Source organism: Rattus norvegicus, chromosome 6 (assembly GCF_021556685.1).
Source record: "Rattus norvegicus strain SHRSP/BbbUtx chromosome 6, alternate assembly SHRSP_T2T, whole genome shotgun sequence".
Lineage (NCBI taxonomy): Eukaryota > Metazoa > Chordata > Mammalia > Rodentia > Muridae > Rattus > Rattus norvegicus.
The window spans coordinates 27063748-27090033 of NC_141539.1; the positions used below are offsets into that span (position 1 = coordinate 27063748).

At 38.1% G+C, this 26286-nt stretch overlaps 1 protein-coding gene across 1 annotated transcript in view; it reads right to left on the reverse strand.

Moving 5' to 3' along the window:
* The window catches only part of Birc6 (baculoviral IAP repeat-containing 6), a 193582-nt gene that overhangs the window by 63059 nt on the left and 104237 nt on the right, over window positions 1-26286 (reverse strand). Inside the window, 16 exon segments of the mRNA NM_001170596.4 lie at window positions 820-1382; window positions 2827-2954; window positions 5437-5570; window positions 6422-6532; window positions 9088-9214; window positions 9679-9833; window positions 10770-10886; window positions 13078-13231; window positions 14880-15013; window positions 16842-16997; window positions 17341-17524; window positions 18162-18377; window positions 19597-19728; window positions 21028-21155; window positions 24716-24826; window positions 25916-26049. Coding sequence (NP_001164067.1) covers window positions 820-1382; window positions 2827-2954; window positions 5437-5570; window positions 6422-6532; window positions 9088-9214; window positions 9679-9833; window positions 10770-10886; window positions 13078-13231; window positions 14880-15013; window positions 16842-16997; window positions 17341-17524; window positions 18162-18377; window positions 19597-19728; window positions 21028-21155; window positions 24716-24826; window positions 25916-26049 — 2684 coding nt within the window.

Below are 26286 nucleotides of genomic sequence, written 5' to 3' on the forward strand. Positions count from 1 at the left end.
AAGAAGGCGCTACCGCGTGACGAAGAGCATCACTCTAAATGACAGTATTGAATCAAGAAGAGAGTAAAGGGTTCGGATGAAGAGGATCCAGTTTTGATTAACTGCCTCCACATGTTAAGGAGCCCACACCTGTCTGTAACTGCAGTCCCGGGGAGTCTGAAGCCTTCTTCTAGTCTGAGAACAGAGTTTGCAGGTGGTGCAGACTTATGGCCAAGTAAAACATATACACAGGAAGTAAAGTTGGGGGGCAGAGGAGAATATTAGTGGGCAGAAAATGTATCAGACATAAACTTTTACATTTTGTTAAAGTCTTTTTACATTTTTAATTTCCAAATGTTAGAAAAGTTAAACGATGGCACGTAAAAGTATAATGACACATGTCATCAAAGCATGCAGGAATGGGGTACGTCGTGCTGTTGTCTAATACACTGAAGCCATTACAGGTACTGAAGACGGATGTTTTAAGTCTGCTTTCTCTTTTCTTTTTTTCATACAGGGTCTCTACAGTTAACATTAAAGTCACTAAGTAAAATATGCTCAGTTTAAACTGACAGAGAACCCTCTTCCTTTTCCTCCTGAGTGCTGTAATTAAAGGCATTGTGCCACAATCCCTAGTTAATTTTAATTTCTTCATCAATTTGCCTTGTTAAGATTTTATCAGAATTTTTGAAACTGACAGAAACACTCTTTTGATAGTATATTTCCTGTAAAGCCACTCTATAAAAGTATTCACTAATAGCATACGTTGCAAATTAATAAAAAAAATTAAAAATAGGTGCAATAGCAAGAAAAGATGAGATCAATGTTCCAAATACATACCAATTATCATTGCCATGGCACTGCTATTACACAGGCCTAGAGCAGACAAAATCTGGCTCATAATCTGCTGGTTGGCTAAGACCAAGTCAGCAACATAGGCAGGAGATCCTGGGATGCTGGTATTGCTTCCGTTGACGTCTTTGCCTCCTGAGACTTTTTCTTCATCTGAAACACTATCTGTGGTATTGGTGGTCATGGACACTCTTGCGCTGTATTCCCTGTTGCTTGAAAGAGGCAGCTGTACTAAAATGTTAACAAGTTTTAACAAATCAAACATGAGTTGATCTCTTGTCATTTCACCACAAACAGCTTTTGCATCACCTGGACGAATGAGGTTAGCAAAGAGTCCCCCAAAGCAAGCTCGAGCACCAACAGAGCTATCTGATCCACTTCTAGACATGACTTTGTCTGAGCAAGTGATGTAGTGATGCACCAGAAAGGTGACAGACTCTATCACAGCAGAAATCGTACTAACTGAGACGACTTCAAAGTTCTGTTCCAGAGTAAACTCTAACAGCTTCACTTGGGCATCAAGCGGTCCTTGACCTGTCTGGAAGGCCCCCCTGCAGAGAGAGCGAAAAACAGAGGATTAAAAATTAAATCACTTTAGGTAACTTTGACTGACTACCATGTTTCTTCATTACACAAGTTTTCTGCTCGTCTCCATTTTATTATACCTAACCAAAAATAGCTTCCCTTCGAAATTGAAAAGAGAAAAATACAGGTATACAAATTAGCTGAAAGTAACAGATTAAAAGATTTTTATGTGACCAGCTGATTTCTAAAGTAGTCATTTAAGTATTATGAAGACACTGGCTAATCAGGTAGTGTTTTTCTACCTCTACACCATGACAATACTGTGTATATCACACATTAAAAGTCTTTTTTCAGGGCTGGAGAGATGGCTCAGAGGTCGAGAGCACTGACTGTTCTTCTAGAGATCCCAAGTTCAATTCTCACCAACCACATGGTGGCTCACAACCACCTATAATGAGATCTTCTGCCCTCTTCTGATAGGCAGGCACATAAATAAATCTTAAAACAATGAAAAAAAGTAAAAATAAATAGAAGATTTTTTTAAGTCTGAGAATTCCTTAAATTTATTCTTTTAATATGCAGCATACTTTTGTTTAATTTATGATTTCTACAAGAGGTTGAACTGTTACTTTCATTCTTCAGCTACCTTTCTTTGGCATGTTAGTATTACTTATTTTTAAAATCACTCCTATTTCTCTCTAAAGAATCCAAGTCTTTCTTCCCTCAGAGATAGAGGGCTTGCCTTCCATGTGTAAGGCAGACACCAGAGGATTATACCGTGAAGACAATGACTCGATGTCACCTGACCACCTGTGATACTAAAACATTCAATCGTTTTAAGAATTAACACAGAATGGCAGCAATTTATCCTTTTAGAATGCTACATACTTTTGTTTTTAGTTATGATTTCTATAGGAGATGAAACTGTGACTTTCATTTTTAAGCTATCTTTCTTTGGCATATTAGTATTATGTATTTTAAAAATATGTCCTTATTTCTCTATATATTTCATAAAAATTTAAGTAATTTTTTTTTGTTTGTTGTCTGAGTAGGGTTTCTCTGTGTAGGCCTGGCTATCCTGGAACTTGCTCTGTAGACCAGGCCAGCCTTGAACTCACAGAGATCCCCCTGCCTCTGCCTCCCCAGGGCTGGAATTGGGATTACAGGTTTGCATCACCATCACCTTGCTGAATTTAAGTAATTGAATAGCTTTCAGCAAAAAACTGTAACTAAGCTGCAAGATTATTAAACCATCAGTGGAGTTTGAGGTACAACATTCTTATAGGAACAGAGCCTGGAAGACTTGAAAGGAAATGAAAATGACCAAAACCCACCCCCCAGTGAACCCTTCTGCCACAGCCCTCAGACCAACTGTCCTCTGGCCTACTAAAACCCGAGGTAAAGTTATTTCTCGGATCCCACATTCACTTTTACATCAGGACATGTATAGGAGCATATGCTATAATTTACCTTTCCGTGGACAGTATGTGAATTAACTTGAGCAAAAGTTCACTGAATATCTGAGGACAAGTTGAAGACAGATGCACTTGTAGTCGGGTGAGAAATTCTTGCATAGCTTGTGTGGCTGTTGGACCAACCTGAAGAGAAATACACATCCACTGAAAACCACCGAGTGAGATCAACGGCATGCTCAGAATGCCAACAGTAAAGCAGGAGCTAGAATATAAGACTACTTCATATGAAAAACAAAATTTCAACAGAGACAGGAAAAAGCAAATTCGTATTTTAGGTCTTGACATATTTACTGTAAGTTAAAAATGAATATTCTATTATTAATCCTATTTCTTTGTGATTATATAACTAGTAAAAAAGATTTGCTTCAATGACCAAATGTCTTTGTAACACTTCCCAAACTACAAGAACATTTTGCACTGAATTTTATGAACATTATAAAAACTGTGATCCCTAAAGAAAATAATTTGGGGCTAAAGACATGGCTCAGTGATTAAGAGCACTAGCTGCTCTTCCGCAGGACCTACATTGGATTTCTAAAATCCACACGGTGGTTGATATCTGTCTATGTAAGTCTAGTCCAAAGGGATCAGAGGCCTTCTTCTGACTTCCATGGGCACCAGGCATGCCTCTGGTGCATAGACATACATGCAGATAAAACATTTCTGCACATAAAATTTTAATAAAAAACAAAAAGCAGAACTGGATTCCAGTTAACTGACTCGCCAGTGGTCATGTTTTCAATGCCCAGTAAAACCAAGAGCTATAAGAACCCAATGACAATGACAGAAACAATAAACCCTAAAGCTAAAGTACATCTATATCAAGTTCTAAAGTCCTGCTTTCCCAAACTTCTTTCTCGTAAGTGATAGGCATCAGGTGTGGAGAGAGCCAGGAGAGAAGGCCAAGACGGGGAATGAAATCAGTGGCTGGGGTTGCAAACTGGAGATGCCAGAGGACAGGGATGGGGAAGGCCCCTGGGAGTCTATGGGGGTGACTTTAGCTGAGACTCCTAGTAGAGCATATATGGAGCCTGAAGTGGCACCTCCTGTAGCACAGGGCTCCCAGTGGAGAGATAAGGATACCAACACATACACACACTGGCCAATCCAAAGTCTGTCTACAAGCACCACTGCTGGGACAAAGACGGAGCAGAGACTGAGGGAATGGCCAACCAATGGCTGCCCCACTTGAGACCCAGCCCATGGGAGAGCCAACCCTGACCTGTTACTGATAGGAGCCTGGCATACATAACCATCCTCTCCAAGCTCCACCCAGCAGGCGACTGAATCAGATGCGAGGTCAACACTGTACAGAGCTCAGGGAATCTTATGAAAGAGTTAGAGGAAGGACTAAGAGACTCAGAGGGGATACAAATTATACAGGAAGACCAACAGAGTGAATTAACCTGTACCCTTGGGGACTCCCAGAGACTGAACCACCAGCCAAAGAGTGGGACCTAGGCCCGTCTCCCTGCAGATATGCAGCAGATATTCAGCTTGGTCTTCATACAGGTCCCTCAGCAACTGGGGCAGGACCTGTTCCTGATCCTGTTCTCCAGCTGGCCTGCCCTGAGTAATCTCAGTGGGAGAAGGCACGCCAGACCTGCAGGGATCTGCTGTGTCAGCGTATGTCGGTGGGGGGAGGGTATCTCCCCTTCACAGAGAAGGAAACGGGGGAAGGGTGGCTACAACCAGGAAGTAAAGTGAATAAATTTATAAATTAATGAAGAAAAAATGAGTGATGGTAACCAGCACTCAATGAGCAGACCCATTTCAGGCTAAGGATGACTATGCAGAATTCCTACACAGTGGTCTTTTGTATAAGGCCAATTTGCTTTGATAGAAAAATAATACAATTCTAGAGGAATTTATGAAAAGTAGGATACACCAAAACCCACTAAGTTATTTTAAAATTATGTAACAATAATTGCTAATCCCAAAAATTTAAAAAAAATCAGTCATATTTCTGATATAAAACCAAGATATGTATAAAGATTAATTTTTAAAAATATCTTTACTGTCTTTATGCTAAAAAATTTGCACTACTAATTTCACCAAGAAACAATAATTAAGTAGGATTACTTAAACAGAAGCAGCACATTACAATATAAATAAAATTCATAAGAAGGAAATCTACAATGAGATGCATAAAGCTCATTCTAGAGCAATACATTTGGTTTTTTTTGGGGGGTTTGGAAAAAATTTATTAACATAATAAAACGACTAAAATTAATTAACATTCTTAATAATAGCACTCATTAAATGAGAAGTTGCAGGAAAATTTTAGTACCCCTGCAAATTTTAATGTTCATTAAATTATTCAAAACAGAGCAATAGCTGGGAACAGTAGGGCACACCTTTAGTCCCAGCACTTAGGAAGCAGAGGAAGGAGGACCTTCGTGTGTTCAAGGACAATAGGGTCTACATAGTGAGTTCCAGAACAACCAGAGCTACATAGTAAGACCCCATCTCAAACAAATAAACAAACATCTGTGCAGAGAAAAGCTTATTATCAGTCTGTCATAAAGGCTACTGTAAAAGAATTGTACTTTACAAATCTGTTTACCGAGAGGCTGAACACATGAGTAGTTAAGGATTACATTACCTGTGGGCTGTGCTGATTTGTCCCATGTGGACTGGTACCAGAAAGAAATTTCACTAACACATGAATAAGGTTTGGATCTGAAACCAACAAATGAGCCGTAGTCTCTTGAGCTCCAATAGAACTGCTGGAACCAGCTATTTAAAAAAGGGAAAGAAAGGAACAAATAACTCCTAATGATAATGAAATCCAGTGTTTATATGTATTTTTTCATTGCAAAGAATAATGCCACATTCCTTTTTAAAACATTCAGTCACATGGGCTGGTGCAGGCAAGTCCTGACGATGTTAGAGCAAGAGAAAAAAACAAGCTAAGAATTGCCAGAGCTACAGCCAGAGTTCAAAGACTCGCAGAGCAAAAGTAAAAGAACACTGTGAATAGAGTACTACAGCAAGAAGACCAAGTTCAATAGTGTCTCCTCAGAAGACTGACTGGACAGCATTCTGCTTCTCATCTACCTCATGTCTCCTCTTACCCCCCTCCCTCCCTTCAGATTGTAAAACCATATGAGTACATCTGTATTTGGTAAACAGACAAGTGGAAAGGACCTAAGTCTTAAATGGCCTTTGGAAGAGTAACAATATTCTGTTTCCAGAAGCAGCAAAAGAAACACTTACTTGAGAATTTTTAACTCAGTTCTCTAAGATAAACTGAGGCAAGACCTATTCTTTCGGTCATCCACAGGTTATATCTGTGAACTATGGATATGTAACACATACTTCTTTTTTATGGGAAATATAATACAAATCAGAAAGTGAATAATACTTTAAATATTAGTGTAAAGGGTGTTCTATTAAATGAGATTATGTTTAAATAAACATGAAATACATCCAAATACTGATAAAATGTAGAGACTAAAAGAATGAAATAAAAAGAAATGAATCCTTAGATTAATATTTCATTTTCTAAATTGACATACATTAACAACTTAATATAAGAAATATTAAAGTACTTAACAGAAATCAATATAAATAAATTTTGAACTTACAATTAAGCTGCATATTCGTCATGAGTGTTAGGCTATGAAGCACAAGGCACCACGTCCGGAGCAAAGTATTTGGATACCAAGCTAGCACTGTGAGAAAGCTAGTAATTGATGCTACACAGAAAAAGAAAGGGGGGGAAATGTATTTAATTGGGATAACTGAATGCTTATTAGTGACTAAAAACAAAATACAAATTATTTCTACACAATTAACTCATTAACTAGTATCTTCAAAATCCCCCCAAATTATTCTCCACTAAGTACAAATAAAACAGCAAGAGCTGGTAACCAGAGGCTGGAGAGATGGCTCGGTGGGTGAGAGCGCTTACTGCTCTCCCTAAGATTCCCACAGAACTACACCTGCATCAAGTCCAGTTCCCGGGATACTGATGCCTCTTCTGACCTCACATACAGACACACTCAGGAGCACATACACATTGTAGGAACTCCATAACAAGGTGAGTTTAAAGCTCACCATGGAACATACAATGAAATGTTATCATTACAAATCTGATATACTTTTTATCTGATGTGATTTGACTGTAAGTTACATTCTTCAGAACAAAAATCTTATAAAAAAGCACCCTAAAAAATCTGGGATACTGTATACCAATCAAAAACAATGTGACTTCAAAAAAAAGAGCAAACACAAACTACTGAAGTAATATGGGAGACACAGAGAGAAGTGATAGCAGTCGGAGAAGTCTAAAGAAATTACTCAAGAGTACACAGTGTCCATCAAATACAGCAGACTGTGCAGAACCAGGGCACTACCCTTCCTTAAAACTTGTTGTAGAGATGCTTGTTGACAGCTATTAAGGAAGGAAACAATAGAAGTCTGGAAGAGCTGGAATGCCAAAAGCTTAAAACAACAAAAAGATAAACTTTGAAATCCAAAACCAAAAGACCACTTTAATGACCCAAAAGGAAAATTTTCCAAGTTCAACAAATAGAACCATTGGAAATGTTCATCTTCTCACCTGTAATTAAATGTTGATAAACATGTGCACGAGAAAATAGTTTTTAATTTAAAGAAAACGACCAGAAAGACTAGAAGTAGCATGTGCTTCTAAGCCTAGGCTACAAAGCTTGTCAAGGAGAAAGGAGAAAGGGGGGAGGAAAGGAGACAGGAGAGGAAGAAGAGAGGAGGCAGGGAAGAAAGGTAAAACCCAACAGCTCAGCTTTTATTTTATGTGTATAAGCGATTGCCTGCACATATGGTGGATCCCCTAGAACTGGATGAATTGTAGATGGCTATAAGCCACCATGAAGGTGGCTAGGAACCAAACCTGGGCCTGCAGCAGGAAAGAAAAAAAAATGCCCTTAACTGCTGAACCATCTCTCCAGTCCCTGAAAGTCTGCTTTTAGAAAGCATTCTGTGGTCGACCATGAAAATGGTTGTCTATTCGCTCACAAAATCATGCAAAGCAAAAATTTCAAATTTCCCTTTTTGCTTTGAGAACACCCAAAACACTGCACAGGCCAACATGGGCAAAGGCCCACTCATACATCACCAAGTGTATACAAGATGCGGCTCTGAAGAGGCAGTGTGTGCCACCTGACCTTACAACCATGGCAGTTGGCAGTATGCTGAACCCAAGGGACACGGGGGAGTGCCCCAGAGAGAGAGACAAATTTTAGTTAAATGCATAAAAAACAAAAGTAATGCTGAAAAAAGGAATGAAGATGTAGAGTGTCAGTATATTAAATGTACCCAAGTAAACAAATAACCAAGACCCATTCCTGTACTTACAGCCCTCATGGTGGAATTAACCCAAACATAAGCTTCCAGTGCAACAATGGAAAACCTTACTAAAAAGGAAACAATAATTCCACAACAGAAGCAGAAACACACACCAAAGGAACACTAAGGAACTAAACCTTCAGTGTGAAAAAGAATACATTACTGCAAACAGGCCGGGAGCTAGCACAGCATGGAAAAGTATTCGCTCTGCTAATCTAAGGCTCCATCAGAGGGTAAGCACCCAGAACCCATGTACAAAGCTGAAGGCACAGGCGACACCTACACGCCTGGGACTGCAGCAGAGACCGCAGACTGCTGAGGCTGCCAGCTGCCAACCTAGACCCAAGTTAAGTAAAACATTGGCTCCAGGGAATAAGGAAGGCAGTGATAGCGTAGGACAGCTTATGCCTTTCTCTGCAGAGACAGGAAATACGAAGACAGACAGACATGCGGAGGGAAGAAGGGGAGGAGAATGGGAAAGCAAAGAGAAGGACAAGAGAAGCAGAAAGATACAAAAGAGGGAAGAGGACATTTTTTTCCCAGGTCCTCACAATGCAAAATGTAGATCCCGGCTGGCCTGAAACCCATGCCGAACCACCTGACTTAAAACGTTAGCCAGGTCTTGATGCTTTCAAATAAACAAAACCAAAAAACTCTTTATTTTAAAAACCTGAGGTGGGGGCTCACTATAGGTCCAACTGGCCCATAACTCTCTATGCAGACCAGGCCTCAAGTCACTCCACTTACCTCTGTCTCTCAAAGGCTGAGATTAAAGATGAAAGGTATCACACCCAGGCACAGAGCACTTCTTTCACCAAAATAATACAATCTTAACACTAAAGATAATGTACCTTTTAACCTAATTATGTATATTTAAGCTTGCTATTTGGATTATAGTAATGGTTTTCCAGAAAAGAAACCTTACCTTGATTTAATGAGATGACAGGTATCCGATTAGCATTGTATAAAAAAATATCTGCTCCATTCTCTTTGTTCCCTGATGAACTAGAATTAAGGCTCAATGTGAGCCACAACTGAAGAAGTGATTCCAACTTTTAAAAAAAATAAAAGGAAAGAAAACTAAGATGAGGAAAATGTACTTATATTATGAAGTACCATTCAAAAACAATCTTTATGCTTATGACATTCTGAGTAAATGACCTGTTTCTCATCATATCCTAGATATTTTAATTAGGTTCACAAGCAAACATATTTCAAAAGTCGTGATAAATTATAATTCAACTGAATTAAAATATATAATTCCCTTCATAACCCATGTTTTCCTCAATGAAAAATGGGAAGTCAATTTTTTAAAACCACAGGGTTATATACAATATAAAGAAAAGTACCAATGCTTAAACTCATGAAAATAAAAAAATGGCTGATCACTAAAGGAGAGGGCAAATATTTCTCAACTACATATAACAAATGGTGAGGTCATATACAAACTTTTCATTCAATTCCAACCAATATTAAACATTATGTCAAAATACATTACTTTCCTTTAAAGTCCTACCTGAACATGATGGACTTGAAGCATGGAAAACAGTTTATTGAAACAAACATTTAACATTGGGACAGATGACAACTGTATTATGAGCTGGCTATTCTGGTTGGCTGGTTGTAAACTCCCTAGAAGTGAATCATCCGTTCCACTTGGAGATTGTGAAACTGAAAAATCAAACACAAGTACCACTTCATGAGCAAGTTTCAGAACTCATGTGAATTAACAGGCAAGAATAGGTTGAAGACTTTTTATTAAAATTAAATAGTAAACAATGGTTTATACTAATATTTCAGAAAATTACTTTATGAATTACTAGAAAATAAAGAGAAGAGAGACTCACAAATTCACAACACTAACTTCTACCACTTTTCCAAAGTTAGCACAGGAAAACCTTGAATAATTATTAAGAAGGCAGTTTTAAGGGGTTGGGGATTTGGCTCAGTGGTAGAGCGCTTGCCTAGGAAGCGCAAGGCCCTGGGTTCGGTCCCCAGCTCCGAAAAAAAGAACCAAAAAAAGAAAAAAACGTTATCTTTGACAAGCAGGGTACTCCTTGGAGTGCACTGCCCTGACAGGAATGCGTCAGCATACATCAACCTCAGCAATGCTCGCATCTGGGAGATCACCTGCTTCTGCCCAGACCGTCAGACAAAAGACTGCCTTTCTCTTGCTGTAATTAGGACATGACGCCTCTCAATTTTGGGATTTGGTTAAAAGACCTTTGACCGACGCTTCACTTATACTATCCAGCCTAGGATTTCAAAGCAAAGATGGTAATATTTGAAAAATGTGTTCTGTCATGGATGCACAATAGAAATAAAAATAATGAGTTACGTAGTATTCCCTAGAATTTCCTTACTGTCACAGCAGCACTGACAGAAGTATGCTTAGGTCTCTGGACTGAGTCTACATTTCGTGCACACCTCAAATGTCCACTTGTGAATACACTGTCTCATTTCACAATAGGCCACCAAGTTATAAAGGTTGTAAGTCATATAGTCAAAGCTGCTTTAAATTTACCACACAGAATTCTAAACGTGACCGTGATGATTCTCAGGAGAAAAACGACCCAGTGCAGGCATGTGAGCTCGTATGGAACTTACAGGTGGGAGGCGTACTCGTCAGTGCTTGTAAGATGGAGTCCGCTTCCAGGGTAGACATCATTTTCAGCATAAGCTCTGCTTGCTGCTCAAGGCCAACCTCCAGGCGAGCATCTAAAGCTACAAAAGGGAGGAGGGGACAGCGGAAGACTTAGCACTCATGGACGCCCTGCTACAGAAAGGTGTCAGCATCTGGCCCAAGAGGAGGACAAAAAGAAATGCTGGCACGTGCTATCAAGGACTACACCAAGGAGGTCATCTGAACAACCACTTGCTCAGATGGGAAGTGAGTGGCACAGGGACACATGCACTAAGTCAGTGACGTATGACAACGGAAGGAAATACACTGAAGAAGGGAGATAGGCTCCCCTAATAAAAAAGAGAAAAACAAAAAACAAACCAACAACAAAACCACCCTCAACAGAGGACTGTCAGACACAGAAGTAAATGTTAGTTTATCATACTAGGCATAGATAAATGTAGACACCCACTCACATAGAAACACTAAGACAGTAATAACTACAATCCAAATTTTGTTACTTTAGACAATTTCTAAAGTATAATAATTATAGAAGATACTAATCAAATACAAGCAAAAGAAGGAAAGGAAGTTGCGTCATAATCATACTTTACTCAAGAACTTGGAAATGCTCAAACAATTATGACGACTTATCATAGAGCCAAGGGCCACTTAAAGAGTCAAATTAGTCATATTTGAGACAATGTGCATATCCAATTAAATGAAAGTATTTTTCTTTTTTTCTTTTTTTTTTTTCGGAGCTGGGGACCGAACCCAGGCCCTTTCGCTCGCTAGGCAAGCGCTCTACCGCTGAGCTAAATCCCCAACCCCTAAATGAAAGTATTTTAATGAGTATATTTAATAACAATACATGAAAATAATCAAAATTAAAATATGTCTTCTGTTTACAATAAAAATGAATCACACTAATAAATTATAAACACCTTATAAAAACAGAAATCAAGGACCAAGTTAAAATTTAATAAAAACCTATCTAGAAACATACTCCATGTAGGTCTTGTGTACACACACACACACAAGCACAATTAAGGTAAAAAAATTACTAATAAAGAAATTAAATGCAATTCTGTGGATAAATATGTATTAATGTGTATGTCTATAAATGTTATTTAAATGTATGTTTTGATCTAGGCTAATACACTCTCCAAGAGGCAAACCCTAACAAAACCCTGTATACCAGACACTGGAAGCCCTCTTTTGAGCTGTCAGTCAAGGTTCTCCAAGAGACTCCTAAAACACACAGACTGCTGCTATTGTCTGTGGAAGCCCAATGTGGAAGGTGAGTCCCTACTGCTGATGCCGTGCACGTCAGGGGCCCCTGAGCTGGAACTGAGCTGAATGTTTCCTCCTTAAGAATGAGCAGCTCTCTACTCAAATTTAAGACCTGCTCAACAAGAGAAACCTTGCCTGGTACTAAGACCCTAGCCAACTGAATGTTAGTGACGTCCTGGATCCTGGAGAAGAGCCTACACTCACCATTCTTCTGAATTAGCACACTCCGCAACAACAACTGGGACAGTAATCCTTAATACCCACAGGTAAGTGTAGTCTTCACATCGAGGAAACCTCTTTGCAACACATGGAGACCATTATATGAAACGATAATCAGTCAAAACGCAGCTATAAACCCAATCCCAATGAATACACCTAGAAAGCACTCTCATACCTAAGGCTCAGGAGACATTGTAGAAGAGTGGGCAGAACAATTTTAAGAGCCAGAGGTCAGGGAGTTGGTTGGTGGTGAGACTGTTTTCCAGTAGTGCCAAATATTAGACCCACGAAGTCTCACTAACATGACCGCCCCAACTGCCTGAAAACATGCATACAAGTGACATTCTACCGACTGAGCACATTATTTATATATTTAGGAAGATTATACATCTCTATATATGCATGTAATACAATGAATAAAAATAGAGGCCATCATTTGAAAGAGAGCAAGGAAGCATATATGAGAAGGACTGGAAGAAAGAAAGGGGAAAGGGAAATAATGTAACTATATTGTAATCTCAAAGAAAAAGGAAATTACAATAAAATAATGTATTGTCACTTCACATATCAAATAATCATCAAATAGCTTAAGAGAGATCAGGTGGATCACCTATACATGGAAGCTCTTTCGACATGCTCACAGAAACAGATATGGATGGTAAAGAGCACATTAGTGACAGCAAATCCAGAAACTGTGTACACGCAATTTCTCAAAAGAAAACACAAATGTCTAACTCTCTCTCTTAGTATATGCCTCAAAACGTTCTTATGCACACTTACCCTGAGATACTGAAACACTGACAGTCTGGGATCCATTCTTCTCTGTGTTTGACGGTGGTTTTGCTACAGGCATCCCCAGGCCTCCAATGTAAGGATTATAATTATAGGTACCATAATCGGCACCCCAGTAGTCATACCATGTACTGCTTATAGGCTTTAAAAGAAAAGTTAATGTTTTCACTGAGTTATGCATACATTCAATATTGTGACCAGTAAGAATACAAAATAAACATTTTTCTCCTGCTAAATTCCCTAAAGTTGCTGGAATTTTATTAATTTACAAAATGATTCAGTAATATCATGCTCATTTTCTGACAAAAAAAAAATAACATGTATGATTACAACCTGAAAGGTAACTAGCATTATTAATAAAATAATGTTCCAAAGACCAATAGTTACATAAATATTACAAGTGTATCTCCATTAAAAATGGATGGAGAGAAACAGAAATGATCTCATCTTAGGAAAAACTCCAAAAGGCTGCCTGAAAGTCAGGTAATCCATAACTATTATCTCCTGGCTTCTAGGAATTCTTACTATATAACTATAAGAGAAAAAAATGTACTACATATGAAATTGTCATTTTATCTTTACTTCAATTTTTAGAAGTTCATTTATTTAGTGTGAGACTATGTTAAGAAATTGTTTCTCTCTTTCTACCATGTGGATACTGAAGATGAAAACACCCTTGTCACTAGTACTTTTAAATTTATTATGTTAAATTAGACTAAAAACAATTTATTATGATATTAAAGCATATGTCTGTGTGCCACACATGCCTAATACATGCAGAGGCCAGAAGAAGGTATCAGGTCCTGTGGAATTCAAGTAACAGATGGTTATGCACCACCACATGGGTAGAGGATATCAAGCCCAGGTCCTTGGTATGAACAGCCAATGCTCTGAACTGCTGAGTCAGACTTCCAGCTACATTGCTATTGTTTCTTTGCTTTTTAAGAGCCACAAAGTACTTGCTGCAGCTTAATGCATGCTGTATGCTGCATAACGGGCTATATTTGACAGCAAATGTGCGTGATTTTCCTTACTACTCCTGCTTTCTGTTACATTAGAAAAGGATTGTTTAGCTTAACTTTTTCATAGAACCACCTCTTCTGTTGACTCTATATATTGTCCTTTTTTTTTTTGGTTCCTTTTTTTGGAGCTGGGGACCGAACCCAGGGCCTTGCGCTTCCTAGGCAAACGCTCTACCACTGAGCTAAATCCCCAATCCCTATATTGTTCTTTTAATATCTATTTAATTAGTTTCTGGCCATCTGGGTTTAGGATTGGGTATTTATTTTTTGAAAGCCTCAAGATTAAGTTATTTGACACTTACAATATTTTTTATTATGCATACTTATTGCTATAAGCATTCTTAGGACTTTCTTGTATCTTGGAAGTTCTGATAGAACACATTTTTACTATCATTTGTCTCTGGATTTTCTTAGTTTCTGCTATGGTTTCTTGGATAACCCACTATTTATTCAGAAATGTGTTTTTGTGATTCCTTTAGTTTTTATTATTATTGACTTCAAATATTACGGCAATATGATCTAATAAAACACAAGAAATTATCTCAGTCTGTCTGTGTGTGTTTCTTAAAACTTCACTTGGATAATATGATGGATCATTTGGTGGAAAGTTTCGTGTGATTCTAATACAGTAACCTGTGCACTGCCTATCTATTGAATATTGTGTACATAGATCTCTTAAAACCAGTTCAGACAGAGTGTGTCTTAAGTGCCTAAGTGTCTAATTACTAGACACAAAGTATAAGATGAAATAATTCTAACACAAAATACCTTAAAAACCTTGGCTGCAAGAGGATCCTTTTCTAAATCAATATCTAAAGGGTCAATGTCAGCTTCCATCAGATCTTGAAGTAGCTCAAGGTCAATTTCCTTATCTTTTTCCAAAGAAGAGAGAGGAGGTGTACCTTCAGATGATTAAAAAACATTTCATTGCCAGAGGATATGACATGAAATTCAAATGAAACACTGTTTAATGTCATAGAACTAAACACTTCATTTGCATCCAACACATACACTTTAAAATTTCTAAATATTTATATTTAAGAATTAATCAGAACGCAAACGTATCACTTGACAACACTATAAAAACATCAATCGGATAGGGAGTTATCAGCTCTTCTTCTTCTTTTTTTTTTTTTTTGGGTTCTTTTTTTCGGAGCTGGGGACCGAACCCAGGGCCTTGCGCTTCCTAGGCAAGTGCTCTACCACTGAGCTAAATCCCCAACCCCTCAGCTCTTCTTAAAGTGAGACAAATCTTACTATTCAAGATAATCATTGGCTTATCTAAAATGGAATAATACTTTGTTACATTTACTATGCAATTCTCTTTAAAGTATTTCAACCATAATTATAGTAGTATCATCAAGAACTCAAGTTAAAGTCAAAGAATTAAGGTATAAGACTATTTACTTATAAAATATCTACTATCTAAGAAATCGTCTTGCTCCCAGACGTGCCCAATTTTTTAAGTGGTTTTCTATAACTGCAGTGATTCCTTTCATCCTTTCTTTATAGTAAATGCACATTCATAGAATGCCCAGCTAAGACAAGCCTTTACTAGTTTCTGTATATTTATATAAAAACCAATATATCATTTCTTTGTACTTACTTGATTAAGAAAGGGCTAGAAGTAGAGATGCAGTTAATTAAGCAAACGACATAAGGAGTTAAGAGTGTGCACTGATGATAAGACAGGCACACAAGCTGGGCAGCAAATGGGAAACAATTGAAATCGACTGTAAGATGTAAAGTGTGTGTGTGTGTGTGTGTGTGTTCATTCAATACTAAACAAAACCTACATATAGAAAAGGATTATCCAGCTTATCAAAAAGTTTATACATGTAAATTAACAAATACATTTTTAAAAAGAAATATATAAAATATCCCAATATTTGGATATTAAAGACCAAGAGCTTTCAACTTTGTCTTCAACACATCAACATGTAAGTGATATTTAATCCCATCTGTCAACTTGAGATCTGGAATCATCTGGGATCTAGCCTCTGGGCACTCCAGTGGGAGATTTTTCTAATTGGTATAACTGAAATGTGAAGGCCCACTCCTCCTGGTGGTACCATTCACTGTACTAAGATTCTCAATTGTATAAAAAGATAAAGTGAGCTGGGCACAAGGACTCATCCATCTCTGCTTTCAGATTATCTACGAGATTAGCTTAACAAGCTCTTGTCACTATGACTTCCCCAGTGATGAGACAAAACCACAATTTCTAAACTGTTTACCTTTAGACATTTTATGTGTTTGTTCTCTCTCTCTCTCTCTCTCTCTCTCTTTCGCCACACACACACACACACACACACACACACACACACACACGCGCAAGCCTGGTAGCCTGGTGCCTACATAAATAAGAAAGAGGGTGTCCGATCCCTGTAATTCATGGTTGTGAGCCACTATGTGAACTGATCTTTTGTCCCAATTGCTTCCTAAGTTGCTAATTAGGTTCTAGGTAGTTTTTTCCACAACAACAGAAAAAAATTAAGATAATATATGATAATACTTATAATGTGATAAAATGAAAGTAATATATAGACTACTAAATTAAAATGCTTAGAATACTATGAAATGATAGCAAAAGATGTTTTAAAAAAAAAAAAGGTCTGTGTAACAGAAAACACAAAACTCAACTTTGTCATTAACATTCCTCAACTGAAAACCCATTTTCATTTAAAAGACAGAAGTGAGGGCTATTTTGAATGTAATTTTATAAGTCACCTGCTATCTCGTGTGTCAAAGGTTCATCTATGGTTTCCAGCAGCTGAACAGAAGACTGCTGGAGAGAGTCATCAGAGTCGCCAGCTGTTGCCCCGACATCATCACTCACTGTGCCTTCTTCCATCGCTTCCGCGGCTACTGGAGCCAACAGTTCTCCTGTGTTGGAGGAGACAGTCCTAACCATTTTAATAATTTGTATGTTTTTATTACCCACAGGTAACAGATAAAGAGGCTAACAGAGTGTAAGAGAGTAGTTTTCTAAGGTCACAGCAGAACTAGTAAGCAGCATATTGCTTGCTAATAGTCAAACAAGGCTTCCATACCCGTGTACTAGTCACCTAGCAACTCTAAAACTACTGTTCCAACTGTCAAAGAGTAGGTTAAATGGTGGCTGTTGCAACATTTATGCATTTAAGAACACTCTGACATTTTTCTTTAGAAATTACTTGTGGAATAGCAACCTAATCATACCATGGAAGAAAAGTTAATTGTGACAAACCTGCTAGAATGTCCTGCAGCATACAGGTTAAAGAGTACTGAGCCCAGGCGCCACCCCAAGAGATGTCTCCTCTGTTGAAGTCAGTTCCAACCAGAAGCAACAACAGTCTTTCTAGCTGCGGCTCATTCACAATCTCACACAAATGAATGGTTGGCCTGGTCGCATTTGCAATGCGTGCAAGAACCTGAAACACATTATGAAACCATATGCTTAAAATACCAGTTAAATTTAAAAAAAAAAGAGAGATGATATGACAGTTTTCAAAGCAGATGTTTGATTTTTTTCTATAAATTACTTAAAATGAAATACAATGAAACCTTGCACCTTTAATATTGTATCTGGCTTTATTTATTTATTTATTTATTTTCAAGACAGGGTTTCTCTGTGTAACCCTAGCTGAACTGGAACGCCCTCTGTGCACCAGGCTGGCCTGCCTCTGCTGTGTTGACTTCTGAGAGTAAAGAAGTGAAACATCAGGTCCGGACTTTTGACTGGTTTTAAATTTGGGTGAATATTTACAAATAAACAATGAATGTATTGCACAAAAACAACCATGGCATTCAAAGTCATTCACTTATCTCATTTATGTTAATTTACTTCCTATGTGAAATGATATTAAGATTAAAGATAGGCACACCCAAATTATCTACATTTCAAACCCTCAAGTTTTATCCAAATAAAAAATGTGTCTGATTTTCTCAGGAACTAAGTGAAAAGGACTTTTTTAAACCTTTCAAGGCATGATGAGACAAGGAGAGTAAGCCCCAGGAGAAGAGAAACGCCAACTCTTTACTGTCATGTCAATCAAAAACCGTACGTACCTTGCAGACAAACAGTAGGAGGTCTGCATGGCATGTGAAATCCATGGAGAGGAGGAACAGGACAAGCTTTTGCACAACTGAGATACAACGGTCATGGGCCAGAGTAAATGGAAGAGGTTCAATCTCGGGGCTCTCTTTTGTTGTTGTAACTTCAGTGTCTAAATTAGAACGAGACCATTCTGCTGTCCGGCGCAAGCGAATCAAATCCTTAAAATGCTGCATAGAGAAACATACATGATTTAAGCAAGTTTATTTAATGGAAACGACTCAGTATACACTTCTGAAGGCAAAAATACCCAACATACAACTTCTAATGCACAAAATATTCATATATATCATAAGCTTCCAAGAAAAAAATAGGGGAAGGTGTTCTGTTTAAAACAACTGCCTCTTTTGACCAGCCCGTCTCTAAGTGACCCTGAACTTCTGATCTTCCTGTCTTATCTTGCAGATGCTGGGATGTAGGCATGAGCCTTCACACCTGGTTAAAAGTTAAGAATAAAAGCTGTCTATATTGATTGGAATAAGTTATCTCCTATTTAAAGTCCATGACATACAAGAGAATTGCATACAGGCCATAAAATAGATAGACCTTAATATTTAAAACAAATCTCATCAAAACATTGATTCAAATTATTTTAAAATCTAGAAAAGGGGTTGGGGATTTAGCTCAGTGGTAGAGCGCTTGCCTAGCAAGCACAAGGCCCTGGGTTCGGTCCCCAGCCCCGAAAAAAAGAACCAAAAAAAAAAAAAAAAAAAAAAAAAGAAGAAAATCTAGAAAAGTATACTTTACAGAAGTATTTAAATACAAAGTTCAGAAGGTAAAACTCAATGTTAGCTGGGTGGTATGTAAATACGGACTCATGAATATAAATTTACTGTGTAGTTACTGTTTTCTCTGTTTTGAGACAAGAGTCACGCTTCTTGTATTCCATCTGCCTCAACCTACTTGATATTGGGATTAAAGGCAAATACCACCAGGAGGAAAAAATCAATTGTATTAAAAAAAAAAAGTCACTGGAACTTAATTCAGATGAAGCAAAAACAGTTCTTGAGTCATATGCGCAACTCAATATGAAGAAAGTTTAACACCAAACCTCAATCTTTGCATAACTGCAGAAAAAAGAAATGACAAGTATTTACTTATTACTTTTCTTTAAAAAGAAAAGGAGATTATATTTATAACGCTTTTTATTATAGCATGAAAATAACAGGCAGAACCATCAATGTCAAATGATCAATCCATAAAACCGCACAGTAATCACACGAGCTCTAATATACTGACTCAGAATCCATTCTGAAGGTTATATACTAAGCGGTAAAGTCAACACTACACTTCCTGCAGTAAAGCGCATGCAGGGATTTGGAATGTCGGTAAGAACAACATGTTACCTAGTTTCCCAACCATTACTAACGCCCTATGATTCCATCTTACCTTGGAGGTCGCCTGCTTCAGCTTGGCTTGCTCTACTAGCAGTTTATATGATGAGCCTTTGTTACTCTGTATTTTTTCTTTTTCCATCTGTTCCACCAAAGCCTTCTGTTTTGCCTTTAGTAGGTTAAGTTGCTTAAAATACAAATAAACAACTTAATCTTAAAAATACCAATGTTAAGAACAAAAATGTAAATTATTATATTTCCCTCAGAACTCATATTTCAAATAAATAATCCACTGAATAAAAAATTAAATTACTATGGCTAGAAAAATAGCTCAGCAGTTTGCTGATCTTGCACAGGACCTGGGTTCAGTTCCCAGCACCCACACAGCAGCTAGCAATCACCTGTAATTCCAGTGCCAGGTGACCTGGTACCTCAATTACCAGATGCTCATTATTCAGGCAAAACATTCACACAAATAAAAAGTAAAAATCTACAAAGCAAAGTACTGATATACTTGACACAGTGAAACCCAAGAACACAACCCCGAAGAGGCTAGACATAAAAGGAGGCGCACTGCATACCTGCCTGCCAATATTTTACTTACTCATTGCACTCACTCAACTACACAAACCTAAAGGCAACAAAATACAACACTACCTATAAAATATAGAAGAATGAATGAAACAAAGTATCTGAGCGCTCTGGGAACCCTTACACAGACAGGCTATTCCAATTTAGTAACCATAGAAGGCCTCTTTGAGAAAATGATGATGTACTAACGTCAGAAAACATATGACTATTTTTCCAAGCAAAAGACTAAAAAACTATGTACTTAGAAATTTAAAAAAGGGGTTGGGGATTTAGCTCAGTGGTAGAGCGCTTGCCTAGCAAGCACAAGGCCCTGGGTTCGGTCCTCAGCTCTGGAAAAAACAAAAACAAAACAAAACAACAAACAAACAAACAAACAAAAAAGACTTAAAAAAAAGAAATTTAAAAAAAAGAAAGAAAAGTTACTTAGCACACTCAAATATCCTAGATATAAAAATGAGCACAGGTTGTTTCACAAACTTAAATTCAGTATTATATAATATCCAGGAAATTAAAATCTAAAAGTTAGAGGGGCAGATGACAAATAACTGCATCTAAAGGTTGACTGGAGGCCATGAGGAATTTAAAAATAGCTGTTACTGGGTTTGTACAAAAAACAAACAAAACAAAACAAAACGACAGCTTGGAAGGAAACCCAGAACAAGGAAAACAAAAATCAACAAACCCTTTAAACAAGCAGAACAATTCTTTAACAGAAACAGAAAACCAGGAAGCTTAAAGAATATCAAAACTTAAGTGAAATGGCTACGTTTGCCGTTTTACAATTTTGGTCACCAAAGTAGTAAAGCAATAACCTAGGCAGCTTGCTGCACACCTGCCTAAGGTCAGCAGATGACACCAAATGACAGACTCAAAACTCAACAGTTACAGACGTTACCTGTTTATGATGGACAAGCTGCTTTCGGATCTTTCTGGAATATAATCTATCGAGGCTACTGCCTCCCTTGGAGGATCTGTTTAAGCTCTGAGTATGCAGATTATTGTTAATAAAACTCCACTGGTTACCTGGAAAGAAACGTTTTTATTAATAATTCTTTTAAATATGACTTTGGAGTAATTCCCATGCAATAAAACAAAAACCACAACAATATGTCAACCAAGACAAGAACATTTTAAAGACAGCTCTACATAGCTTAAACAAATGACAACAGAGTTCTGCATGCAAACTCTTCATGAGCAGTCCAGACACTTTGTCATAATACCTAAGACTCATTTTGAGCTGAGCAGTAGCCCATGCCTTTAATCTCAGCATGTGAGAGGCAGAGGCAGGAAGATCTCTGAGTTTCAGGCCAGCCTGGTCTACAAAGAGTTTCAGGACAGCAAGGGCTGTCCTATCTCAAAAACAAAACCAAACAACCAAAATAAATAAACCACACACAAACAACCAAAACCATTTTTAATTGGGTTAGCTAGTTTTCCAGAGGTGAACTTAGTGAGTTCTTTATACATTCTGGTATTAGGCCTGGTTGAATATAGGGTTAATGAAGGCTTTTCCCAATCTGTAGGTTGTTGACTTCTCCTATTAAGTGTCTTTTGCCTTACAGAAGCTTTTCAGTTTCATGAGGTCCCATTTATCAATTTCTTGATCTTAGAGCCTGAGCCATTGGTATTCTGTGGAGGAAATTTCCCCTGTGCCAATGAGTTTGAGGCTCTTTCCCACTTTCTCTTCTATAAGATTCACTGTATCTGGTTTTATGTGGAGGTCCTTCATCCATTTAGACTTAAGTTTTGTGCAAGGTGATAAATATGGATTTATTTTCATTTTCTACATATAGACAGCTAGTTAGACCAGCACTGTTTCATAAAGAGGAAGGGAGGGAGTGATAGGGAGGTGGAGGGGAAAAGAATAGGATTGGGTACGGGGTGAGTGGACAGAAGAGAAGTCCAGAGGGCCAAGAGAAAGAATGGAAATGGGGTTGGGAGATAGAGGACCCTCTACAAAGTACCAGAGACCTGGGAGGTAAAAGGCTTCCAGGACTCAATGGTGGCAACCTTAGCCAAAATGAATAACAGTGGAGGGAAGAAACTCAAGAGTCCACCTCCAGTCGATAAACAGGGTCTCAAGTGGAGAGACAGGACTACTAACGGACAGTCAAAATTTCTGACCCAGAATTGTTCCTTCTAAAAGAATTCAGGGACAAAAATAGAGAATAGACTGAAGCAAAGGCTGTCCAGTGATGGGTCCAAATTGGAATCTATCTCGGGTAGGGTAGGGGAGAACGAACCCCAAGGCCTGACACTATTATTGATGCTATGATGTGCTTACAGACAGAAGACTCGCATGGCTGCCCAACTAACTGAGACAGATACAGATACAGATACTTACACCCAACCACTGGATTGCTGTTTAGGGAGCCCTGTGGAGGAATTAGGGGAAGGATTGAAGGAGCTGAAGGAGCTGAAGGGAAGGGTGTTCCATAGGAAGACCAGCAGTCTCAACTAACCTGGACCCCAAGAAGCTCCCAGAGACTGACCTATCAACCAGGCAGGATACACAGGCTGGGCCAAGGTCCCTGGCACATATATATAGCAGAGGACTGCCTAGTCTGGCCTCGGTGGGACAGACTTGAAGCCCCAGGGAAGGGGGATGCTGGGGGGTGGGGTGGGTGTAGGGAGTACCCTCTCAGAGATAAGGGGAATGAGGAACAGTGGAAGGAGGGTGGGACCTGAGGGGTGGGGCATCAGCTGAAATGTAAAGTATTTAATTAAAAACAAAAACAAAACAATAACCAAAACCCACAAATAATTCATTTTGAACAATATAACTTTGATGTGCTCTATACAAGAAATAATAGCAACAACAAACTACTAAATAAAAAGGTTTTGTACAACAAAGACAGTAATAATATTTTTTTTCTTTTTTTCCGGAGCTGGGGACCGAACTCAGGGCCTTGGGCTTGTTAGGCAAGCGCTCTACCACTGAGCTAAATCCCCAACCTGACAATAATATTAAAAAGTTTTTGTACAAGCACCAAAAAAGGCTATTCAGATTAATAACTGCCAAAATGGGTTTAACAGTTCAAAAGGCAGGCTATATAACTGCATCTACCCTTGTGTTTTGGAACTAATCCACAATATTGTGCATGGTTCTTTCCTTCAGTCTGGCCTGAAGCCACTCTTCCCTCTCTGGTCTTTCTAGTTGTTGTTTTGAGATAGGGTCCCACTATTACACAGCTCTAGCTGAACTTTACACAGAGAACACATTGCTTCTGTCACTCAACAGCTGGAATTAAAGACATGCCCTCCAAACATAACCCCCTTCTAATCAATTTATTTGTAATTTTAAAATGTTTTCCTATTTCTGACACCCATTAATCATCTTAGTTCAAAATCGTCAAACCCTGAAAATGTCTTCCCATCATTCCTCCTTGATAATACCAAACAATAAAAATAAAACTTAAGAGTTCAAATACAATTTATTCTATACAACCTAAAACTGTAATTACAGTTAACTCAATGTTAATGTTTAGCCCTTTATCCTTTTTTTTTTCCTTTTGTTTTTTTCGGAGCTGGGGACCGAACCCAGGGCCTTGCGCTTGCTAAGCAAGCGCTCTACCACTGAGCTAAATCCCTAACCCCTTTATCCTTTTTTTTAAAATGTATTTGAGATGTGTGTGTGTGTGTGTGTGTATTAACTGTCTTCAGACACACCAGAAGAGGGCATCAGATCCCATTACAGATGGTTGTGAGCCACCATGTGGTTGCTGGGATTTGAACTCAGGACCTCTGGAAGAGCAGTCAGTGCTCTTAACCACTGAGCCATCTCTCCAGCTCCCAATCCTTTAACTGAGGAAATGAATTGATACACACTTTTTTTTACACCAACAAAAAATAAATATCCTGCATCTGAGAGTGCTCTTTCTCTCCCTTCCCAAAACTACGACTATATCAAAGCACAGAGCCGCATGGCTTCGCTTCGCTATACTGACAGTGAGGCTCATCCACCTCTAGACTTGTTTCCAATCACTGGTAACTATAATGAATGCAAGAGTACACCTGCTTGTAGATGTCTGATTCCCCTTCATTTGTAAACTTCTGTGCTCTAAGCCTACTAAAAAATTAAGTGATAATGTTAAGAATCTTCAAGTTAAAAAAAATAAAGGACAATTGTCGCTAAAGAAAGCAACTGAACTAAACTGAATAGTATTTTTTAAAAAATGGCATACAAAATTAAAATAAAATTTTAATGAAAAGAGGAAGGGAGAAATATAATTAAAATATAATCTCAAAGATAAAATATAAACAAGTAAAAACTGTAAATCTTCCACAAGTTCCCTTGCCCTACTCTCACTTCTGAAAGTATTGAAGTATGGGTGCAGGGGTGGAGCCAACACATGTACTGACTGACCAAAATTTATATGCAGACAAAGAAGGTGTCCACAAAATAATTCTATTTCTCAGCAGATTCCTAGAGAAAATTAACTCATGTTTTACATAAATTACATACATCTGGTTATCTCCAGGCCAATAGCCAGATCAGGAACAAGCGTGGAGTCACTGAAAATCCCCACCAACACGTTATTATAAACTTCTGATACCTGTCAGAAACCTTTCCCTGTCTTTACCATTCAAAGGTTTCTTTGCAGCTGCTGCTTCATCTTCAACTGTGGCCACGTAATCCAGTAACCTGGACACCAGCATAACAACCCAACTGATCATGGGGATATCCAGGACTCCTAGAGAGAGACGAGAAGGGGAGAGTCAAGTAAACATGAGTTCTAAGGACAACTGAGAAACCATCTTACAAACAAGAATGTACTGAATCATGACCAACATTAACATATTACAATATACCTTAAAACTAGACAATCACGGACACAAAGTGAGTAGAAAAACCAATCTAATGAACAACAGAATACAAGGGGCTGGAGAGATGGCTCAGTGGTTAAGAGCACTGATTGCTCTTCCAGAGGTCCTGAGTTCAGTTCCCAGCAACCACATGGTGGCTCACAACCATCTGTAATGGGATCTGATGCCCTCTTCTGGTGTGTCTAAAGACAGCTGTAGTGTACTCATATAATAAATAAATAAATCTTTAACAACAGCAACAGAAAGAACAGGATACAAAAGAAAATATAGGACACACAGGAAACTAAAATAAAATGTGTTATCATACCTTATAATTCATACTAACAACTATATTCTATAGCTTATTTTATTCATGCTCAAAAAACCTATTATTGGCCAAAAGCGAAATGTGCTTTCAATGCCTGTATGTGGAGGTTGAAAGATTACAAAAATGTTCAAGTTCACCATTCAGGAGACAGAGGCAGGTGGATCTTTCTATGTTCAAAGCAGTCTGGTCTACCATAATGAGTTTCCAGACCAGCAAACTCTACATAATAAAATCCAGGCTATGAAAACAAAAACAAACAAACAAAAAGCTAGGCATGATGGTACACAACTTGAATCCCAGTCCTCCAGAGGCAGAAGAAGAACCTCTCAGTTCCAGGCTGTGCTGGTCTAATAGCAAGTTTTAGCGCAGAGAGGTACGAAGTGAGGCAGTGTCTCAAAACCAAACAAGAAAACCTCAAGGTAGATGAACAGATAGATAAAATACAAACCATCTACGTTCACAGTTCAAATAATGGGTTGAAAGACAACTTGCTGTGGTCGTCAGCCAGAAGAAAGCTATTCATTCTAAAGCCTACATCACATAGCATGATTAAAATGGACTGCAGTGACTATTAAAGTACATCACAGATATTTCATAAAACAGTACCTAACAAACTATAAATACTAAAGACAGTCACTTTATCTAATACCTTCTGTCCTTCTGTGCATGGTTAACTCTGGTTGAAGAGGTGACAATAAATTATCCAAGAGATTAAGTAAGCTTTCCAATACTCCACTGTTACTAAGTGATCGCTGACCAATGCAGGAGAGTAACATAAAAACCCTGCAAACAGATACAAAGAAAATGACCAGTGAGAGTCAATTAAATTGTCCCACTGTTAAAGAAATACATTCACAAAGGAATTATTGTAAAACATGTTTGCGTCTTTAAACCATTCATTGGTAAGTTATAAAGAAAGATTTCCATCAGGAGAAGTGATGTAAAATGAGCTTCTATTCTAATTATTGGTTACTTTGTCTAATTACCCATAAGAAATCAGGCACTTAGGAGACAATCTCT